Source organism: Bos javanicus, chromosome 15 (genome assembly GCF_032452875.1).
Source record: "Bos javanicus breed banteng chromosome 15, ARS-OSU_banteng_1.0, whole genome shotgun sequence".
Taxonomy (NCBI): Eukaryota; Metazoa; Chordata; class Mammalia; order Artiodactyla; family Bovidae; genus Bos; species Bos javanicus.
The window spans coordinates 61,942,607-61,965,537 of NC_083882.1; the positions used below are offsets into that span (position 1 = coordinate 61,942,607).

Here is a 22,931-nt window from a genome sequence, read left to right on the forward strand (position 1 = left end):
GTAATTCAGATTGGAAAAGAAGAAATAAAGCTCTATTTGCAGATGACATGATACTGTACATAGAAAACCCTAAAGATAGTATTACTTTACTATCTTTAAAATTACTAGAGCTAATCAGTGAACTTAGCAAAGTTGCAGGATACAAAATGAATACACAGAAATCACTTGCATTTTTATATACTAACAATGAAAAACCAGAAAGAGAAATTAAGGAATCAACCCCATTCACCATTGCAACAAAAAGAATTAAATATCTAGGAATAAACTTACATAAGGAGACAAAAGAACTGTACACAGAAAAGTATAAGACACTGATGAAAGAAATCAAAGATGACATAAACAGATGGGAAGATATTCCATGTTCCTGGGTAGGAAGAATCAATATTGTGAAAATGACTATACTACCAAACACAATCTACAGATTCAATGTGATCCCTATCAAATTACCAATGACATTTTTCACAGAACTAGAACAAAAAATTTCACAATTCATATGGAAACACAAAAGACCACGAATAGCCAAAGCAGTCTTGAGAAAGAAGAATGGAGCTGGAGGAATCAACCTTTCGGACTTCAGATCATACTACAAAGCTGCAGTCATCAAGACAGTATGGTACTGGCACAAAAACAGAAAGATAGACCAATGGAACAAGATAGAAAGCCCAGAAATAAACCCATGCTCCCTTTGGGTACCTTATATTTGACAAAGGAGGCAATAATATACAATGGGGCAAAGACAGCCTCTTCAATAAATGGTGTGGGAAAACTGGACAGCTACATGTAAAAGAATGAAATTAGAACACTTCCTAACACCATACACAAAGATAAACTCAAAATGGATTAAAGACCTAAATGTAAGACCAGAAACTATAAAACTCTTAGAGGAAAACATACACAGAACACTCAGTGACACAAATCAAAGAAAGATCCTTTATGACCCACCTCCTAGAGTAACGGAAATAAAAACAAAAGTAAACAAGTGAGACCTGATTAAACTAAAAAGATTTGCACAGCAAAGGAAACTATAAGCAAGGTGAAAAGACAACCCTCAGAATGGGATAAAATAATAGCATATGAAACTGACAAAGGATTAATTTCCAAAATATACAAGCAGCTCATACAACTCAATACCAGAAAAACAAACAACCTAATCAAAAAGTGGGAAAAAGACCTAAACAGATATTTCTCCAAAGAAGACATACAGATGGCTAACACGTGAATAGATGCTCAACATGGCTCATTATTAGAGAAATGGAAATCAAAATGACAATGAGATATCACCTCACACCAGTCAGAATGGCCATCATCAAAAAGTTTGCAAACAATAAATGCTGGAGAGGGTGTGGAGAAAAGGGAATGTCCTTGCACTGTTGGTGGGAATGTAAATTGATACAGTTACTATGAAAGACGGTATGGAGATTCCTTAAAATACTAGGAATAAAACCACCATGTGACCCAGCAATCCCACTCCTAGGCATATACCCTGAAGAAACCAATATTGAAAAAGACATATGTATCCCATTGTTCATTGCAGCACAATTTACAATAGCTAGAACATGGAAGCAACCCAGATGTCCATCAATGGATGAATGGATAAAGAAGTTGTGGTACATATACACAATGGAATATCACTCAGTCATAAAAAGGAACGCCTTTGAGTCAGTTCTAATGAGGTGGATGAACCTAGAACCTATGAAGTAAGTCATAAAGAGAAAGATAAATATTGTATTCTAATGCATATATATGGAATCGAGAAAAATGGTACTGAAGAATTTCCTTACAGGGCAGCAGTAGAGAAACAGACATAGAGAATAGACTTATGGACATGGGGAGAGGGGAGAAGAGGGTGAGATGTATGGAAAGAGTAACATGGAAACTTACATTATCAAGTGTAAAATAGATAGCCAACGGGAATTTGCTGTATGGCTAAGAAACTCAAACAGGGACTCTGTATCAACTTAGAGGGGTGGGATGGGGAGAGAGGTGGGAGGGAGGTTCAAAAGAGAGGGGATATATGTATACCCATGGTTGATTCATGTGGAGATTTGATAGAAAACAACAAAATTCTGTAAATCAATTATCCCTCAATAAAAAAATAAATTAAAAAAAACAGTAGCATCATAACAGAATTATTGAAAGTAGATCATTGTGATAGTTGAGCACTGAAGCTCCAGCTCTATCCTTTTGCCACGAAACTAATTAAATACTAGCTCTTCAAATGCCATTAGTTTCACAAACTTGACGTGGGTTCCCTGCATGGGCTCTGCACTGTTACTGAGCTAATGAGCTAAGTTCAAATAGGAACAGGTAACTTTTCTGGCCACACTGATTACTTACAGAATTTCACTGGAAGCATTTTCTGATGTTAAAGCATTTTTTTGCATTTGTTTTTCCTCTGGTTCTATAATTTGCTTCTCTTTTCCAAAAATTGGTTTCCTCACAGCAAGCTTGGCTCCAGACACAATGTCACTTTGGACTTCTAAAACAAGAGCTGAACAAAAATGCACAAATTGCAAGGACGTATTAGTTATCATCTCAGAGCATCAGGATTTTGAAAAAACGTGTTAAAATAAAAATGCAAAACGTTCCAGCTGTTGTGTCTAAGAGAATACATTCTAAGTGTAATTGATAGCTGCCCTTTAAACTAATAAATTGAATTTCACTTAATTTAATTTTTGTAGATTCTTTCCTCTCAAGATATTTTCAGTCAAAAGTGCTAAAAATAGGTCTTTCCAAAAATAAGCTAGCTATTGTAAATTGTAACTATTCAAATGGGTTACATTATCTAGACATACGCCTTTAGATCATTCTCTGGGATCCCAGACACCTCAGTGAAAGTTCCCAATGCCTTGAGAGACACATGCAAAGCATAATATATGGTGTTCAATATATGCAATAAGATACTATTTTAAATTATATTAATGCATTTTCTCTTTTTCCTTTCTATGTATAGGATCTTTGTCCTGGTCCTGGGGTATCCTTCAGGGAAGATGGAAGACCATGAGGAAATGAGCAACATTACGAAAAGAAAGTGTAAGTACAAATACAGTTTTGACATTCAAGCACAAGACTATGGCTATGCAGGTCAGGACGACACTGTCATGATTTAGGATCTTTTTTTTCTAAAGGCCTTTAGCTCCCATTTAACTCATCACAGTTTTAATCTCAGAGTTGAGCTGGAGGAACCCTACCATTTCTGGGCCTGAGGGAATCTGTGGTGGAACACAGACAAAGGTAGAAAGCCAGCACTGGGTGTCATGATTTCCTCCCACAGGTGTCTTAGCTAGATGAGGAAACACTGCCCATTGTTCGGGACACGGTGATGAGTTGCCTCTTGAGCTGTCCTCACCCTTTCAATCTATGTGAAGCTGGATCTGGTTTCTGGGAGGTGCAGCCATGACCCAGGATTTACTGACAGCCATGCAGGGGAGCTTTGCAGAAGTGGCTGCCAGCCAGGGGTCAAAAGGTATTGTAGGCAAGGTTTGCAGAGACAGCTACCCAGCCACAACCAGCCTGCAGAGAGCATAGGAGAGGCAGAGGCAGGTAGGAAGCACTACCCCATCCAAAGCATTGTCTGGGCCAGAAGAATGGCACTGTCACCCAGCCATGGACTTCGGCCAGCAGGGCCCAGAAAGCAAGAGATTTGCACCCCCAAGTTCCTTCCTTCCGTCCTAGAGAAGAACTAAAGTGAGAGTCTGGAGACTGGGAAACAGAAAGCCTTCAACAAAGGGCCTATTTAATTAAATGGATGGGACAAATGTAAACCCAACAGTACATTTAAAGTTTTCCTTGTTGGGGGTGTACCTGGGGTTCACAAAGAAGGCCCACTTTGTTAAAGACAAAATAAAGTATGTTTTCTTTGCACATTCAAAGTACAGTGTGAATTAAAATTGCAACTCTGTTAAATATAAAAATTAGCCTAACACTAAATGGTAAGATGCAGGGGTGAAATATAATCTGTTTAAACAAGCAAATTTCTTTTTAAAAAGCCATATCATTAAGGGGTTTTTTTTGGCTGTGTGTATATATATAAAAATATATTTTTATATATATATAGAAAGAGAGACAGAGAGAGAGAGAGAAGGTAAATAATTCCAAAGCTTACCCTCCATCTTATGCATACTGCAGAAGGTTTGAATTTTAGAAATATCTGATGCTAAGTTCCTTAGGAAGATTTGCTTCTTTTGCTGAGCAATGGACAGGTCAGGATTGATCCAATGTTCACCACATGAAACGTACACCTACCAAAGAAATAAGTCTCTAATCTCGTACAATTGCTTCTGGCAGCATTATTATATCCCAGACTGGAAACAATCAAAATATCCTATAATAAGTGAAATATGGCAAAACAAACTATGGCACCATACTCAGTGATAAATGGAATAATGCTCAGTGATAAAAAGGCACAATCTATTGATAAACGCAACAAAGTTGATGGATCTCTACGGTTTTGTACTAAAAGAAGTACTTCTCCATATATCTTTGCAACTTCCTATGAATCTCTATGAATCTTTAATTAATTCAAAATATTAATAAGAAGTTGTAAAAAAAAATAAAGGAGATAAAGGAAAGAAGGAAGGGAGGGATGTGGGGGAAGATTCAGTTCAGTTCAGTTCAGTTGCTCAGTCATGTCTGACTCTTTGCGACCCCATGGACTGTAGCCTGCCATGCTCCTCTATCCATGGGATTCTCCAGGCAAGAATACTGGAGTGGTTTGCCATTTCCTTCTCCAAGGGATCTTCCTGACCTAGGGATCAAAGCCGCGTTTCTTATGTCTTCTGCATTGGCAGGCTGGTTCTTTACCACTTGCACAACCTGGGAATGAATGAATGAATGAAAGTTGCTCAGTTGTGTCCAACCCTTTGCAACTCCATGGACTGTCCATGGAATTCTCCAGGCAAGAATATTGAAGTGGGTTGCCACTGCCTTCTCCAAGGAATCTTTCTGACCCATGGATTAAAGCTGGGTCTCCTGCATGACAGGCAGATTCTTTACCATCTGAGCTACAGGGAGGGCTGAGGTCCAAATCTTGCTCACAGTCTGCTCTTGTAAATAAAGTTTCATTGGAACACAGCTACGCCCACTCATTTGCATATCTGTGACTGCTTTTGTGCTACAGTGGCAGAGTTGATATTTCAATAGATTCCATATTGCCTGTGAATATTAGGAACTGTCAGTTCACAGAAAACTTCACAGAAAACTCCAACAACCACTGGTATGAATGAACTTGTAGTATATGCATCGAACTGTTAATGGACATTTCTAGATGCTGAGATGGTGGATGATACTTTTACTTTTTGCTTATATGTACTTTCTAAATGTCCTTAAATAAACACATATTTCTTTGAAGTGAGAAAAAATAGAGTAATATATTGAGAAAGACTTGGTTAAAAAAAAAAAAAAGAAACTCAGTGCTGCCTTTTTTGAGGTCACTCGCTAATCACACATACTTTCCATGTCGACCCAGGGGAAGTTTCCTGAAAAATATCTTCTTTGTGATCAACAAGGTTTTTCTTCTCTCACAGACATACTTAATCATGTGACTGTTCATGTTTCAATCTCCATGAGTCAGTGGCTCAGAACAGTTGGACAGATTCATTTCTAGCAAATGTGCAGGATCTTTTAACAGTCACTCTTGACTCCATCTCATTCTCCTTTCACTCCTGCTCCCTCTGCCCTGGTGGCCCCAGTGACTTCTCTTTAGATTTACTTTTTTGCATTGTATGTTTTGTTGCATCAACCTTAAATTCTTTCCAAAACAACACAGTGAATAAGCACAGCAGCAAAAACAAAAATCTTAGAAGGAAACAAACAAGACACTTGGCAGGGATAGAGTTAGGGTTCAAAACACAATCTAGCAAGCTCCAAGAACAGAGGCTGTCCGCTCTGCCATGCTGCCTCTAATATTAGTCAATGGTACTCGTGCTTAAAACTCTTTCAAGGGGTCTTGACATTCAGAGCCTGAGTCAAGTTCTAACAATTTGGTACAAGCTTGGTTCTCTGGTCAAAGAGTTTCAGGCATCCATCATAGTGGGTTTTCTTCTCGAGCTGATACTTCAAATTCTGTAAGTGGGAGAAAAGGCTGGGCAGCTAAAGTCCTTTCACTTCTTAGCATTCTCCAATCAGTCAAATTGTTGTTGTTGTTGTTGAAACATTTAGCCACTAAGTTGTGTCCAACTCTTTTGTGTCCACGTGGACTGTAGCCCACCAGGCTCCTCCATCCATGGGATTCTCTAGGCAAGAATACTGGAGTGGGTTGTCATTTCCTTCTCCAGGGGATCTTCCAGACCCAGGGATCAAACCCTTGTCTCCTGCATTGGCACACAGAGTCTTTACAAGTGAGCCATCTGGGAAACCCAAGCACTCAAATAGTGTGTGAGAAACTAGACATGAGGTTTTTTTGTTTTTTTGTTTTTTTCTGAAAAGGTGAAATTATCATTTAGGAAGAAATTGTTAAAAAAACACATTTTGAAAACCTCAAGAACAATATAGAATTTACCTCCTTAAAAGAGCAGGGCAGAAATCACAAGTGGGTAATAATTTGGTTCTCTCCACTTTTTGCCTTCATTTATTTATAAGGTGGTTGTGATGAGCATTAAATGAGTTCTGTCATATACAGCCCTGGAAATCATGCCTGACACATAGAAAGCATGCAACAATAAGCTATTTGTATTACTTTCTGATGTTTGCTGAATTAAGATAATTGTGGGAAAAAAATAGGAGGAAAAGATGGTGCTTGAAGTCTTATATCAAAAAATATTTTTCTTTTAATAGTACCAGTATATTAATATTCCTAGTTTCATGGTCATGTTTTTACCAGTTCATCTCTTTGAAGTTCTTTTAGGGTGAAGACTTCCTTCCCTTTTTCATTGAACAATCTCCGAGCTGCAGAAGGTAAATTTAAAATTTCAGTGCACCTGTAATATAGACACAAAAATTGACCTTGCATGTGGAAAGTTTCCAGCAGAGAAGAGAGTAAATCAAAGAAATCAAGGTGGGTCATTAAATACAACTAGCTCTACAGGACTGTGGGACAGTTGAGAGCTCAGTCCTGGAATCCATCAGATGCCTTTTGCATCTCATTCTTCCTCTTCAGGTGTAGGACTTGGGCAAATTATTTAAACTCTCTAAGCCTAAATTTCTTACCTGTCAAAGTTGTTGTGAAAATTAAGGGTTGATTATGAAATGTGCTTATTAGCACAGTGCCAAGCATGATCGACAAGCAATAAAAAATATATATATCATTATTGACTTTTCACTCCTCAACACGCCCCTGTGAAATGAAAGTCGCTCAGTCTTGTCTGACTCTTTGCGACCCCATGGGCTATACAGCCCATAGAATTCTCCAGGCTAGAATACTGGAGTGGGTAGCTGTACCCTTCTCTAAGGGATGTTCCCAATCCAGGAATCGAACCCAAGTCTCACGCATTGCAGGCAGATTCTTCCCACATTGCAGGAAGATTCTTTACCATCTCAGCCTCCAGGAAAGCCCCAACATGCCCCTATACTTTCCTATTTGTGGGTCTTTTTTTCTTGTTTCCATATAAAACACCTTCCTCAGCTTTTGCTGTTGAAGTTCTACTCTTTTTCCAAAGTTACATCCATCACCCAGTAGGTCCTCATCTCTCTCCACCAGAAGTGATTGCTAATAGCCCTTTAAGTCCTTTTCAAATAGGAATTTTTTGCCAGGTTAAACATTCAATAGTGATTTTTTTTTTTCTCCTCAAACAAACACTGAGCCAGCCTTGTTGATATCGAGATGAATGATACAGTTGCCCTGTTTCTTGGGAGACTTCCTCCCTAGTCAGGGGGAGAGACTGGTCAGTAACTGAAGTGTAATATGAACTACATATTCATATATGTATGAACAAGTGGAGTTGTCAGAGGCACCTGGCCAGGGTGCTGTGAGAACACAGAGGAAAACAATAAACTCCTCCAGGGAAGCCTCAGCTAGGGAAGTGACATTTAGGGGTGGACTTTGATGAATAAGGACTTCCCTGGTGACTCAGACGGTAAAGCGTCTGCCTACAATGAGGGAGACCCAGGTTCAATCCTTGGGTCGAGAAGATCTCCTGGAGAAGGAAATGGCAATCCACTCCCGTATTCTTTCCTGGAAAATATCATGGATGGAGAAGCCTTGTAGGCTACAGTCCATGGGGTCGCAAACAGCTGGACACGAGTGAGGGATTTCACTTTCACTTTGATGAATAAACAGGTGTTCACCAAGTATAGGGTTAGGACTCAGAGAAGTTTTACATGGCTGGAGCTGGGTTTGTGGACAGGAGGTGGAGCCAGATAAAGCTGGTAAAGAAGATAGGAAACAATTAAGGGACCACTTAGGATGCCAGACTAATGAACGTGGCCTCTATCCTGTAAGTATCAGGAAGTCATTGGGGGTATTACAGCAGAGGAATGGTGCAGTCAGATCTGTTTTTTAGAAAGCGAACTGTCAGAAAAGTGGAAGGTGTGCTCAAGGTGGAGAGGTAGAGTTCATATAGTCATTTACGGTAGAGGTAAGGAGGTGGAATTGTGCGGAAGAGGAAGAAGAGCTAAACAGAATGATGGGGCATGCCTGAAAGAATGCTGTTTTCTATTAAAATGTACTGTCTATAGTACATGAGTTAGAAGTGACTTTGTGCTCATCAAGAAAACCCAGTTGTATGAAAAATATTTCTCAATTTTATTTCCTTAGATGGCATAAAGAAATTTAAGCCAGTAATTAGGCTTCCATTTTTCTGAGAGGTCTTAGAAGGAAATAAGCCAGTGGGAATTCAGTCTCTGCTTCTCCTGTCACAACCCTGGAGGCTGATGGATTGGTGAGGACTGGGCTAGGTTTCTCATCCATAGGAGTTGTTGGGGTGGAGAGATGGGTTGGGGAGGGGGGACTGGAAGAAGATTGAGCCCCAATTGAAAGATTCGCTTAATTTTCTCCAGATGCTGCCCAAAGATTCTGCTACTTACCCTAGATCCAAGCATGACCTAAGGAGAGTTACCATCATCATAACCGGCTCCCACTCACATTTTCCTGGGAGAATTTTGGACTACTGTAGTATCCAGTTTTAGGAAAACTGGGAGAAGAGAGTGAATAGGAAGTTGGCAGATTTTTCTTCCTTCCATCCTTGGAAACCCTATTTTAATAGTGCTGATATTAATTGGTCTGAGTAGCTGTGTTTGGAGAAGGTGATGGCATCCCACTCCAGTACTCTTGCCTGGAAAATCCCACGGACGGAGGAGCCTGGTAGGCTGCAGTCCATGGGGTTGCAAAGAGTCAGACACAACTGAGCGACTTCACTTTCACTTTTCACTTTCATGCATTGGAGAAGGAAATGGCAACCCACTCCAGTGTTCTTGCCTGGAGAATCCCAAGGATGCGGGAGCCGGTGGGCTGCCATCTATGGGGTCGCACAGAGTCGGACACGACTGAAGTGACTTAGCAGCAGCAGCAGCAGCTGCGTTAGAGATTAGCTGCTTCCTTTGTATTGAATTCCTCTAGCTAGTTCACATGCCAGCCAGCATCAATGGAGAGAAAAGAAAGGAACTGACTCTTAAGTGCCTAATAAAGAATGTGGACTTTGGAGTCAGATTGACTGGGTTCAAACTCTAGCCTTCTCATGAATAGGCTCTGTAACCTTGGAGAAGTTACTTAACTTGTCTGAGCCTAAAGGGATATGGTACAGGTTAAATGTGTGAATACCTGTAAAGCATCTGACATATAAAAGCATCAGCAACATATTGTTAAAATGAACCATGCACTTCAAGCACTTCTTAGCTACTCTCTTGCTTAATTCTCACACCCTTTCTGAGAAGCCCATTTTATGGATGATGAAACTGAGCCTGGAGCTTAATTAAGTTCCGTGCCCAAGGTCACAAAATTAGTGAGTTCAAAATCTGAAATTCAAACCTAAAACTCTCTGGGTCTTTTTACCACAGCGTATAGCCTCCTGAGAGGGCATCATCATAGAATAACAGGGAAGAAACTGAGACTGAGACGCTCAGTGAGTGGTTTGGGATTTCTCTGATGCATGAAAGCAAAGGTCCTAGAAATGAAATCCTCTGACTCTGACACCAGAAGTTAGGACTGATAACCACGTGGCTTTGATTTACAGAGAATCTAGAAAAGCAGAGTTTTATCTCCGACTTCACTCTCTCAGGACTGGTTTTTCCAATACTCCATGTTGCCTGCGAATTGAGATATCAACAAAATGGTCTATACCTATTATTTTTAAATGGGGATTATTATGCTTATTGTGTTAGATCTTCCTTAGGCTTTGCAGATGGAAGAGTCACCAGCAACAAAGATTCCCAAAACTGTCTAGAGTGAATTATTAAATTACTGAAGGATGGCATAAATTTCCTTAAATTCTGTACAACTGTCCTCTCATATTGAAGAAGATATATTTTGCAAAAAGTTTATATCAAGTATTCTGCCTTTGAACAGTTATCAAAGTCTATGGGAATAATTCTTATTTGGGTAAGAAAATACTGATCAAAAGAAAAATTACAATGTACTTCAAAAACATGATTACTGACACTTAAAAAGTGATTTAAAGAGACAACTACTTTGTCCTCAGTACAAATAAATTCAAACAAAAGTGCTATAAAATTGTGAAATATATTTTTAATGGGAAAAATTTACATTTATAGAGTTGGTAGTTCAGAAACTAGGAGAAAATCACAAGACCTAGAAATCTGGGGGGAAAATATTATCATGTACGCACATAGCTTATAAACTTCACAGAAAAAAAACTCCAGAATCATTATATTAACAATTGTTTTCTTATGTAGGTGCATATGTATTTTGTGTTATAATCATCCAGGCACTTGAATGGAGTATACCTTTGCGTTTAGGCTATTATTTACCTCTCCAAAAGCTGGTGAAATCCAGTCGGGTTTGTTTCTGCTTCAGAATATTTAGTGACAAAATTTTTCATATTCCCTTTCCTTTCAGGGTCAACATATCTGGAAAAAACGATCCAAGATTAGACTGATATGTCAGTATACATTGCCATTTATCATTCAGCTTGTTATAGTATGTGAATAAATCATAAAGTTTTAATTTATCATGATTTACACTAAAAACCAACAGTTAAGAAGCAACAGTTAAAACCAGACATGGAACATGGAAAAACAAACCGGTTCCAAATTGGGAAAGGAGTACTTTGAGGCTGTATACTGTCACCCTGCTTATTTAACTTATATGCAGAGTACATCATGAGAAATGCTGGGCTGGAGGAAGCATAAGCTAGAATCAAGATTGCTGGGAGAAATATCAATAACCTCAGATATGCAGATGACTCCACCCTTATGGCAGAAAGTGAAGGGGAACTAAGGAGCCTCTTGATGAAGTGAGAGAGGAGAGTGAACAAGCTGGCTAAAAACTCAACATTAAAAAACCTAAGATCATGGCATCCAGTCCCATCACTTCATAGCAAATAGAAGGGGAAACAATGGAAACAGTGACAGACTTTATTTTCTTGGGCTCCAAAATCACTGTGGGTGGTGACGGCAGCTATGAAGCTGAAAGACACTTTCTTTTTGGAAGAAAAGCTATGACCAACCTAGACAGCATATTAAAAAGGAGAGACACTACTTTTCCGACAAAGGTCTGTCTAGTCAAAGTTATGGTCTTTCCAGTAGTCAGGTATGGATGTGACAGCTGGACCATAAAGAAAGCTGAGCTCTGAAGAACTGATACTTTTGAACTGTAGCATTAGAGAAAACTCTTGAGAATCCCTTGGACAGCAAGGAGACCAAACCAGTCAATCCTAAAGGAAATCAATCCTGAATATTCATTGGAAGCACTGATGCTGAAGCTGAAGCTCCAGTACTTTGGCCACCTGATGTGAAGAACTGATTCTTTAGAAAAGACTCTGATGCTGGGGAAGATTGAAGGCAGGAGGAGAAGGAAATGACAGAGGATGAGATGGTTAGATGGCATCACTGACTTGATGGACATGAGTTTGAGCAGGCTCCAGGAGTTGGTGATGGACAGGGAGGCCTCCTGTGCTGCAAGCCATGGGGCTGCAGAGTCAATCACAACTGAGCAACTGAACTGAACTGACCCTAAATAATATGCCTTTCTTTAAAAATAGGGTTTCAAATACTATCACAATTAAATATTAAACTTCACATTTATACTATGAATAGTTTATATAAGAAAATAAAATTTCAATATCTGAATCCTTTTCCAATAATGTTGGACACTCAAGATGTGAATTTATCAACTTTGAAGAAAATGAAGAGATTACATTAATTTTGCCTTTGATGTTTTAGTCATACACTGTTCGTATTCATATGTTACTCAGATACTGTTTCAGTATCAATCCAAACCTAAAATGTTTTTAATTAAAAATTAATAATGATGATCATATAAAAAGAATTGGAATACACATTGTTCAAATTTTTAGGTAAGACAGTGTTCTGTAATTTTAGAATCTTTATATTATATTAAAGATACAGTGTTTAAATATAGCTATTCATTCAGTCATTGATTTGAAATGTAATCAAATATAAAATGTTATGTTAGTCACTCAGAAATGTCCAACTCTTTGCTACCACATGGACTGTAGCCAACCAGGCTTTTCTGTCAGTTGAATTCTCCATGCAAGAATACTGGAGTGGGTTGCCATTCCCTTCTCCAGGGTATCTTCCTGACCCAGGGATCAAACCCAAGTTTCCTGCATTTCAGGAGATTCTTTACTGTCTGAGCCACGAAGAAAGCCCCATCAAGTATAGACAATCATTAATTCATTTACTCATTCAACAAGCACTAAATTTGTGAGCCCTGAATCATATGGTGAATAAAATAGCTTAATAATCGATTAATTGAGACACACAGTTCCATGACCAGAGCAGACAGCACATATATGGATGAATAACACACCCCCTGTTCTCTCTCTCATGGATGGAGACAGAAGCAGATAATCACAGCACAGATAATGGCAGAAGCAATCCTGGTGAAAAGCCCACAGTAGTCAGAGCAACGGAGTTCAGAGAAGCTACAGGTAACTCAGAAGCAGAAGATATTAAGAAGAGGTGGCAAGAATACACAGAAGAACTGTACAAAAAAGATCTTCATGACCAAGATAATCACGATGGTGTGATCACTCACCTAGAGACAGATATCCTGGAATGTGAAGTCAAGTGGGCCTTAGAAAGCATCACTACGAACAAAGCTAGTGGAGGTGATGGAATTCCAGTTGAGCTATTTCAAATCCTGGAAGATGATGCTGTGAAAGTGCTGCACTCAATATGCCAGCAAATTTGGAAAACTCAGCAGTGGCCACAGGACTGGAAAAGGTCAATTTTCATTCCAATTCCAAAGAAAGGCAATGCCAAAAAATGCTCAAACTACCACACAATTGCACTCATCTCACACGCTAGTAAAGTAATGCTCAAAATTCTCCAAGCCAGGCTTCAGCAATATATGAACCGTGAACTTCCTGATGTTCAAGCTGGTTTGAGAAAAGGCAGAGGAACCAGAGATCAAATTGCCAACATCTGCTGGATCATCGAAAAAGCAAGAGAGTTCCAGAAAAACATCTACTTCTGCTTTATTGACTATGCCAAAGCCTTTGACTGTGTGTACCACAATAAACTATGGAAAATTCTGAAAGAGATGGGAATACCAGACCACCTGATCTGCCTCTTGAGAAAACTGTATGCAGGTCAGGAAGCAACAGTTAGAACTGGACATGGAACAACAGACTGGTTCCAAATAGGAAAAAGAGTATGTCAAGGCTGTATATTGTCACCGTGCCTATTTAACTTATATGCAGAGTACATCATGAGAAACGCTGGGCTGGAGGAAGCACAAGCTGGAATCAAGATTGCCAGGAGAAATATTAATAACTTCAGATATGCAGATGACACCACCCTTATGGCACCAAGTGAAGAGGAACTCAAAAGCCTCTTGATGAAAGTGAAAGTGGAGAGTGAAAAAGTTGGCTTAAACCTCAACATTTAGAAAACGAAGATCATGGCATCCAGTCCCATCACTTCATGGGAAATAGATGAGGAAACAGTGGAAACAGTGTCAGACTTTATTTTTGGGGGCTCCAAAATCACTGCAGATGGTGACTGCAGACATGAAATTAAAAGACGCTTACTCCTTGGAAGGAAAGTTATGACCAACCTAGATAGCGTATTCAAAAGCAGAGACGTTACTTTGCCAACAAAGGTCCGTCTAGTCAAGGCTATGGTTTTTCCAGTGGTCATGTATGGATGTGAGAGTTGGACTGTGAATAAAGCTGAGCACCGAAGAATTGATGCTTTTGAACTGTGGTATTGGAGAAGACTCTTGAGAGTCCCTTGGACTGCAAGGAGATCCAACCAGTTCATTCTGAAGGAGATCAGTCCTAGGTGTTCTTTGGAAGGAATGATGCTAAGGCTGAAACTCCAGTACTTTGGCCACCTCATGTGAAGAGTTGACTCATTGGAAAAGACTCTGATGCTGGGAGGGATTGGGGGCAGGAGGAGAAGGGGACGACAGAGGATGAGATAGCTGGATGGCATCACCAACTCAAATGACGTGAGTTTGAGTGAATTCCGGGAGTTGGTGATGGACAGGGAGGCCTGGCATGCTGCACTTCATGGGGTCGCAAAGAGTCAGACACTACTGAGCGACTGGACTGAACTGAACTGAGAGCAGAATTTGGGCTTCTCTGGTGGTTCAGCTGGTAAAGAATCTGCCTGCAATGCGGGAGACCTGGGTTTGATACCTGGGTTGGGAAGATACCCTGGAAAAAGGAACGGCTACCCACTTCAGCCTTCTGGCCCAAAGAATTCCATCCACTGTACGGTCCATGTGGTGGCAGAGTCAGACACGACCAAGTGACTTTCATTTCACTTCAGAGCAGAATTCAATTAAAATGGATCTATGTTTCATCATTCTAACCTGATTTTGCTGGTGAAGACAGTAAACAGTCCAACTCTCTTATAAATAAGTTTCAGGTTAATGCAAGTAATGTATGCTTACATATCATTAGCATTTATTTCTTTTAGAAGAGACATATTGCATGGGTATATTAAAAGTAGCACAGCAGGGCTTCCACCTTGCATAACTCTGGGACACTATTCACAGAGATTATGTGAACAGTGCCCTCTGGAGCTGGGCAACACAGTCACCCTGTAATTTTAGCCAAAACACTCCTTATTAAATCTTCTGTTACCAGTACCTACATATAGCTTGGAGAGAAGTTAAAGGAATGCTATTGATGATCCTGAAGAGAATTTTCTGAATCAGTGAAGAAAAATGAAATGATATTCAGTAGAGTTTTAATGTCAAGTGTATGCCAGCGTATTTTAATCATTTAGGAATAATTAATTCATGTAGTGGAGAAAGAAATGGCAACCCACTCCAGTAATTCATGTAGAGAACAAAGTGACTATTTTATTAACCAGGACACATTCTTCCATGAACATAGCAGAGAGTTTCACATACTCTTTACTAGAATAGCTGTCCAAAGTAATAAATCTCTAAAATTATGTCTGTATCACCAGATTGAACCATGTATTTAAAAATATAAATTGGTCAGATCAAATCTGTATATAATTTTGAGACACAAAGATAGGAAAGGACAGAAATTATTTGTTAGTTTTTCATGCTAAAAAAAGTCATATATACTTCAAGAGCATTACCCTCACATTTTACATTTTAGTAGAATGAACTAATTATGAAATGAATGCGTCAAAGATTTCAATTTCAGGGTTGACTTTACTTTAGTCAAGATTAATTTTTTACTTTATCATCTATACAGGCAGTTCAGCGGACAGCCAATCTGAATGTTACTCATTGTTCAGTGATGTATGAAGTATCTTTAATCAATGTGAAGAAAGTAATATTAAACTATTATCAGCAGCCTCAAATATTCTAAACATATCAAAAGAAAGGTCAAGAGGTAATATCACTGCTAATAATGTTAGAAACAATGTGTTTAACTCATTCTTTACATGAGAGTTTGCACTGATCTGTGATTCCTTTTGTCATAAAACATTATGAAAATATAGAAGGTGAGTTTTCTCCAATGTTGGAGAAACACTGGCTGTTTCAGAAGATTTTATTCCAACCTTGTAACATAAGTTAAAGTGGAAATTGATGCTTTTCTAGAGTGGCACACTTTTAAAATGCTATTCCAAGGCAAGAATATAGATTATGTAAAACTATGCTTGTTCATTAAATATTCCAAAGGTGTAAATCTAAAGAATTGCCTGTAATAATAACTTAAATAAATAATGTAAACAATAACTAAATACAAACTTAAATAAGAAATTATAAAATTACATTTAAGAAGCAATTAATGAGCTCAGTTATTTCAAAATACATTAATGAATGCAAATAACAATGCTAACTCAAAATAGATATTGATCAGAAAACGTTTTCCATCAGAGCTATTTATTTGCAACTCGTTACATTCTCCCATGGCCAGCCTGAATCAATAGTGCTCAAATTCAGTTCCTGATATAGGAACTAAGTGAATCTAACCATAGAGCAACTAAGCCTGTGTGCCACAGCCACTGAGCCCACACTCTAGAGCCTGAAAGCTGCAGCTGCGGAAGGCCGCATGCCTAGAGCCTGTGCTCTGCCAACAGAGGAGCCACCGCCGTGAGCGCCTGCGCACCGCAACGAGGAGCAGCCTCTGCTCTCCACAGCTAGAGAAAGCCCACCGGCAGCAACAAAGACCCAACACAGCCAAAACGAAATTCAGTAAATAAAGTAAAGAAATGAAAGGAATCTTAGTGTCTATTTTTACTCTGCCGACTTGAAAAAAAAGCACAACCTGAGAGTTGTGAGCTAAGTTTTACTTAGGGCAAAATGAGGATGATAGCCCAGGAGACCGCATCTCAGATATCTGAGAAACTGCTTCAAAGACGTAGGGGGACAGGTCAGTCTATGTGGGATTCTGGTGAAGGAAGAATACTGTAATCAAGCACATATTTTTTTGCAGAAGGTTATTGCTAGTCATGAGGAGCAGATGTCATTATGAACGATTTTAGTGTTTTTCTAGATACGAGATGAAAAAGAATTATGCTCATACAATCATCTCCTGAAGATGGCTATCCGAAGACCTGTTCTGCCAGTTTTACCCAGAGCTCAGAGTGTCTCGTTTCTGCTCTCCACCCGGAACTCCTTTCACAGAGTGTTGAAAGTCAGCAACTGCAGCCACTCATGATTTAATCCTTGTAGAGGTAGACGAGGATTAAAGAGGTAGACGACGGAGAAGGCGATGGCACCCCACTCCAGTACTCTTGCCTGGAACCTCCCATGGACAGAGGAGCCTAGTGGGCTGCAGTCCATGGGGTCGCTAAGAGTCGGACATGATTGAGCGACTTCACTTTCACTTTTCACTTTCATGCATTGGAGAAGGAAATGGCAACCCACTCCAGTGTTCTTGCCTGGAGAATCCCAGGGACAGGGGAGACTGGTGGGCTGCCATCTATGGGGTCGCACGGAGCTGGACATGACTGAAGCGACTTAGTAGCAGCAGCAGCAGCAGAGGTAGACGCCAAGTGCCAATTGGTAGTTGACACTTTCAAATGTCAATACAGAAGCCTTTTAATGGAACAAACACAGAATTTTCCCGGGAGGGAAAAAAAAAACCAACTCCTTCATTCAAGAAGACTAAAATCTATAGAAATGAGAAAGTATGCTTGATGAGAAATATGAACAAGTTGTTCTTACTGCATTTTCTGCCCAGGTGAGATGTCTGGACTGATTACAATATGGGCTCTGGCTTTGTTCTTGTCTCCATTCCGCAAAACTCTGAGTCTCACAGGGACATACTGCTCCGGTGCCTTATGGATGGGTTTCTTCATGGGAGGACTGTTTGGAAGAAGCAGTCCTTTTATCGGCCAATCAAACTCCTTCAGAAAGAATGACAAGAAAATTGATAATAAGTGAATAGGAAGAATCATTTCTGTATATTTTAAAAATAAGCACACTTGCTTATACCTTTAATCTTTTATTCATTCATCAAACATTCATCATCATGTATTGGGCACCTGAGATGTTCCAGATGATTCTAATTAATGTTTCATTTTAACAAAGAGGAAAGATGTTAATTTTTTAAATGCATGAACAACTTGTGTTGTGTTACTACATGAAAGACTTTTTCCCTTTCAGAGAAACATCATTCTGGAAATACAGAACTGAATTAACTTGGAATTGTTTTTTTTTTTTTTTTTGCTTCTGTATAAAATATCTCTAGTCAACATGAAAAAAGGAAGAATGTATGAAAAGTGGTTTCACAACCCAAATAATATCTTAAACTAAATCTATTTGGCAAAGAAGAATATATTTGGAAGTGAAAGTGTGAGTTGTTCCGTCCTGTCTGACCCTTGGACTGTAGCCAGCCAGATTCCTCTGTCTATGGGATTCTCCAGCCATCTCATCCTCTGTCGTCCCCTTCTCCTCCTGCCCCCAATCCCTCCCAGCATCAGAGACTTTTCCATTGAGTCAACTCTTCACATGAGGTGGCCAAAGTACTGGAGTTTCAGCTTTAGCATCATTCCTTCCAAAGAAATCCCAGGGCTGATCTCCTTTAGAATGGACTGGTTGGATCTCCTTGAAGGCCAAGGGACTCTCAAGAGTCTTCTCTAATACCACAGTTCAAAATTTTTCAGTTCTTCGGTGCTCAGCTTTCTTCACAGTCCAACTTTCACATCCATACATGACCACAGGAAAAACCATAGCCTTGACTAGATGGACCTTTGTTGGCAAAGTAATGTCTCTGCTTTTGAATATGCTATCTAGGTTGGTCATAACTTTCCTTCCAAGGAGTAAGCGTCTTTTAATTTCGTGTCTGCAATCACCATCTGCAGTGATTTTGGAGCCCCCAAAAAATAAAGTCTGACACTGTTTCCACTGTTTCCCCATCTATTTCCCATGAAGTGATGGGACCAGATGCCATGATTTTCGTTTTCTGAATGTTGAGCTTTAAGCCAACTTTTTCACTCTCCTCTTTCACTTTCATCAAGAGGCTTTTTAGTTCCTCTTCACTTTCTGCCATAAGGGTGGTGTCATCTGCATATCTGAGGTTATTGATATTTCTCCTGGCAATCTTGATTCCAGCTTGTGCTTCAATTTCTCATGATGTACTCTGCATATAAGTTAAATAAGCTTGAAGTCAAGTAGAGTGAATTTTATTTGACTGAGAACTATGTCTGTTCCCTGCTTGGTAAATAGTTTTTTTTTCTTCTGCAAACATTTCAAGAAATAAGAGGACCCTTAGGCTGAGTTATTTTGAAATACATGGTCAATTTATATCATTTTATGTAATTTAGTTGCCTTAGTCCTTTCTGTTCGGTTTACAAGCCAAGTCAGGGTTTTGTTGGACTATAGTGACTTTGTTCACCCAAAATCTACTGTTCCTGTTTAAATGCCTGGAGAACTGTGAGGTAATCCATTTTCATTCCCAAGATCATTTAGTTGTCAAATTCTAGACTATTGATGGCACTATGGTGAAGAGGTAAGGAACCCTCCTGCCAATGTAGGAGATGTAAGAGACTCAGGTTCGATCCCTGCATCAGGAAGATTCCCTGGAGGAGGACATGGCAACCCACTCCACTATTCTTGCCTGGAGAATGCCATGGACAGAAGAGCCTGGGAGGCTACAGTCCATCTATAGGGTCACAGAGTCAGACAAGACTGAAGCAACTTAACACACACAGTAAAAATGTTATTGTTTTAAAAGGTATGTGTTAAGAGGAACATGGTTAACTTAGGTTTCCTAATATAACTACCATTCACCATTTAAGTCAATTAATTAATTAACTGAATTACTCTACCTGTATAAGACGAGATGACAAGAATACACAGAAGAACTGTACAAAAAGATCTTCACGACCCAGATAATCACGATGGTGTGATCACTGACCTAGAGCCAGACATCCTGGAATGTGAAGTCAAGTGGGCCTTAGAAAGCATCACTACGAACAAAGCTAGTGGAGGTGATAGAATTCCAGTTGAGCTATTCCAAATCCTGAAAGATGATGCTGTGAAAGTGCTGCACTCAACATGACAGCAAATTTGGAAAACTCAGCAGTGGCCACAGGACTGGAAAAGGTCAGTTTTCATTCCAATCCCAAAGAAAGGCAATGCCAAAGAATGCTCAAACTACCGCACAATTGCACTCATCTCTGCTGCTGCTGCCAAGTCGCTTCAGTAGTGTCCGACTCCGTGCGAACCCATAGACGGCAGCCCACCAGGTTCCCCTGTCCATGGGATTCCCCGGGCAAGAACACTGGAGTGGGTTGCCATTTCCTCCTCCAATGCATGACAGTGAAAAGTCAAAGTGAAGTTGCTTGGTCATGTACGACTCTTAGCGACCCACGGACTGCAGCCTATCAGGCTCCTCCGTCCATTGGATTTTCCAGGCAAGAGTACTGGAGTGGGATGCCATTGCCTTCTCCACATGCTAGTAAAGTAATGCTCAAAATTCTCCAAGCCAGGCTTCAGCAATATGTGAACTGTGAACTTCCTGATGTTCAAGCTGGTTTGAGAAAAGGCAGAGGAACCAGAGATCAAATTGCCAACATCTGCTGGATCATGGAAAAAGCAAGAGAGTTCCAGAAAAACACCTACTTCTGCTTTATTGACTATGCCAAAGCCTTTGACTGTGTGGATCACAATAAACTGTGGAAAACTCTGAAAGAGATGGGAATACCAGACCACCTGATCTGCCTCTTGAGAAATCTGTATGCAGGTCAGGAAGCAACAGTTAGAACTGGACATGGAACAACAGACTGGTTCCAAATATGAAAAGGAGTACGTCAAGGTTGTATATTGTCACCCTGCTTATTTAACTTCTATGCAGAGTACATCATAAGAAATGCTGGACTGGAAGAAACACAAGCTGGAATCAAGATTGCCAGGAGAAATATCAATAACCTCAGATATGCAGATGACACCACTCTTATGGCAGAAAGTGAAGAGGAACTCAAAAGCCTCTTGATGAAAGTGAAAGTGGAGAGTGAAAAAGTTGGCTTAAAGCTCAACATTCAGAAAACAAAGATCATGGCATCCAGTCCCATCACTTCATGGGAAATAGATGTGGAAACAGTGGAAACAGTGTCAGACTTTATTTTTGGGGGCTCCAAAATCACTGCAGATGGTGACTGCAGCCATGAAATTAAAAGAAGCTTACTGGAAGGAAAGTTATGACCAACCTAGATAGCATATTCAAAAGCAGAGACATTACTTTGCCAACAAAGGTCCATCTAGTCAAGGCTATGGTTTTTCCTGTGGTCATGTATGGATGTGAGAGTTGGACTGTGAAGAAGGCTGAGTGCCAAAGAATTGATGCTTTTGAACTGTGGTGTTGGAGAAGACTCTTGAGAGTCCCTTGGACTACAAGGAGATCCAACCAGTCCATTCTGAAGGAGATCAGCTCTGGGATTTCTTTGGAAGGAATGATGCTAAAGCTGAAACTCCAGTACTTTGGCCACCTCATGCAAAGAGTTAACTCATTGGAAAAGACTCTGATGCTGGGAGGGATTGGGGGCAAGAGGAGAAGGGGACGACAGAGGATGAGATGGCTGGATGGCATTACTGACTCAATGGACGTGAGTCTGAGTGAACTCCAGGAGTTGGTGATGGACAGGGAGGCCTGGCGTGCTGCGATTCATGGGGTTGCAAAGAGTCGGACAAGACTGAGTGACTGATGTGATCTGATACTATGTTGAAAAAAAAAATGTAAGCACAGTATCTGTGAAGTCTACCATAATTACCTTTTTCTCTCTTTCTAAGAAAGTACACTTCCTTATGAGGCATCCCTGTCACCCTTATGTGGGAGGGAATCTTGATATTCCAATTAGAAGTGTCCCCTGTTTCTGCCAAGTTGGAAAAGCCTTTTTTTTTTTTTTTTTGCCTGATTTTTAGCACTGTCCTTTTTGATACATATTTAATCAAATTAAATGTTCAGACTTATCAAAACTATTATTTCTTTTCAAAGATATGCCCTTCTTTTCCCCTTCCTCAGTGTGATCTCTGGGTGTGGAAGAAAGTTCAAAAAACTATGTACCATTGGGAAAGGGGGTTCATGGTCTATAGAGGAGAATTTAGTCACTCAGTCATGTCTGACTTTTTGTGGTCCTCATTGGCTGTAGCCTGCCAGGGACCTCTGTCCATGGAATTTTCCAGGCAAGGATATTGGAGTGGGCTGCCATTTCCTACTTCAGGGGATCTTCCCAACCCAGGGATCGAACCCAGATCTCCTACATTGCAAGCAGATGCCTTACCGTCTGAGCTACTGGAGAAGCCCTTCATGGTCTCTATGTGATACTTGTCCCTGATTTTTAAAGATATGTGTCTCTTCTCACTGGCTACTGGGGCAACCCGCTGACACTTGTCCACCTCCAGTTGAGAAGTAAGTTATCCTTTCTGCTTCTCTTGGTTTTAGCCTCTGCCCTTTCTGGACCTCTGGAGAAAAGCCTACAATTAGCATAACTCACATTGTTTTCCTTGGCCTGTGCTGGGCTTGTCTGTCTCTGTGCTATCCCTCCACCCTTGGCTCCATCATGGCTCTCACGATGCTGTACCCTGAATCTTAGACACATGATTCGTCTAGCCCCTGGCTCAGGCTATCCGAACCACAGCCCCTGGTATTTTTAAGAACTCCTCCTTTATCTCCAAAACAAAACAAAAACGACAACAAAAACCCCTCAGCTTTCTAGACTGCTGCTTCTGTGTGCCGTGTGCTCAGTCGTGTCCGACTCTTTGCGACCCATGGATAGTAGCCCACCGGGCTCCTCTATGCATGTGATTTCCCCAGCAAGAATACTGGATGAGTTGACATTTCCTCTTCCAGGGGATCTTCCTGACCCAGGGATCAAACCTGTGTCCCTTGAATCTCCTGCACTGGCAGGCGTATTCTTTACCACTGAGCCATCAGGGAAGCCCAGATGTTGCTTCACCACAATCTAAATATAAGGGC

General features: G+C 40.2%; 1 protein-coding gene across 4 annotated transcripts in view; it reads right to left on the bottom strand.

Annotated features, from left to right (window-relative positions):
* DCDC1 (doublecortin domain containing 1) overlaps positions 1-22,931 on the bottom strand; it is a 469,884-nt gene that overhangs the window by 55,793 nt on the left and 391,160 nt on the right. For all 4 annotated transcript variants that reach the window (XM_061381012.1, XM_061381013.1, XM_061381011.1 and 1 more), the window contains 5 exons: positions 17,681-17,862; positions 10,861-10,959; positions 6,818-6,917; positions 4,106-4,241; positions 2,338-2,491 (listed from right to left, as the gene is read on the bottom strand). In XM_061381012.1, coding sequence (XP_061236996.1) covers positions 2,338-2,491; positions 4,106-4,241; positions 6,818-6,917; positions 10,861-10,959; positions 17,681-17,862 — 671 coding nt within the window. The remainder of the gene's footprint in view (positions 1-2,337; positions 2,492-4,105; positions 4,242-6,817; positions 6,918-10,860; positions 10,960-17,680; positions 17,863-22,931) is intronic.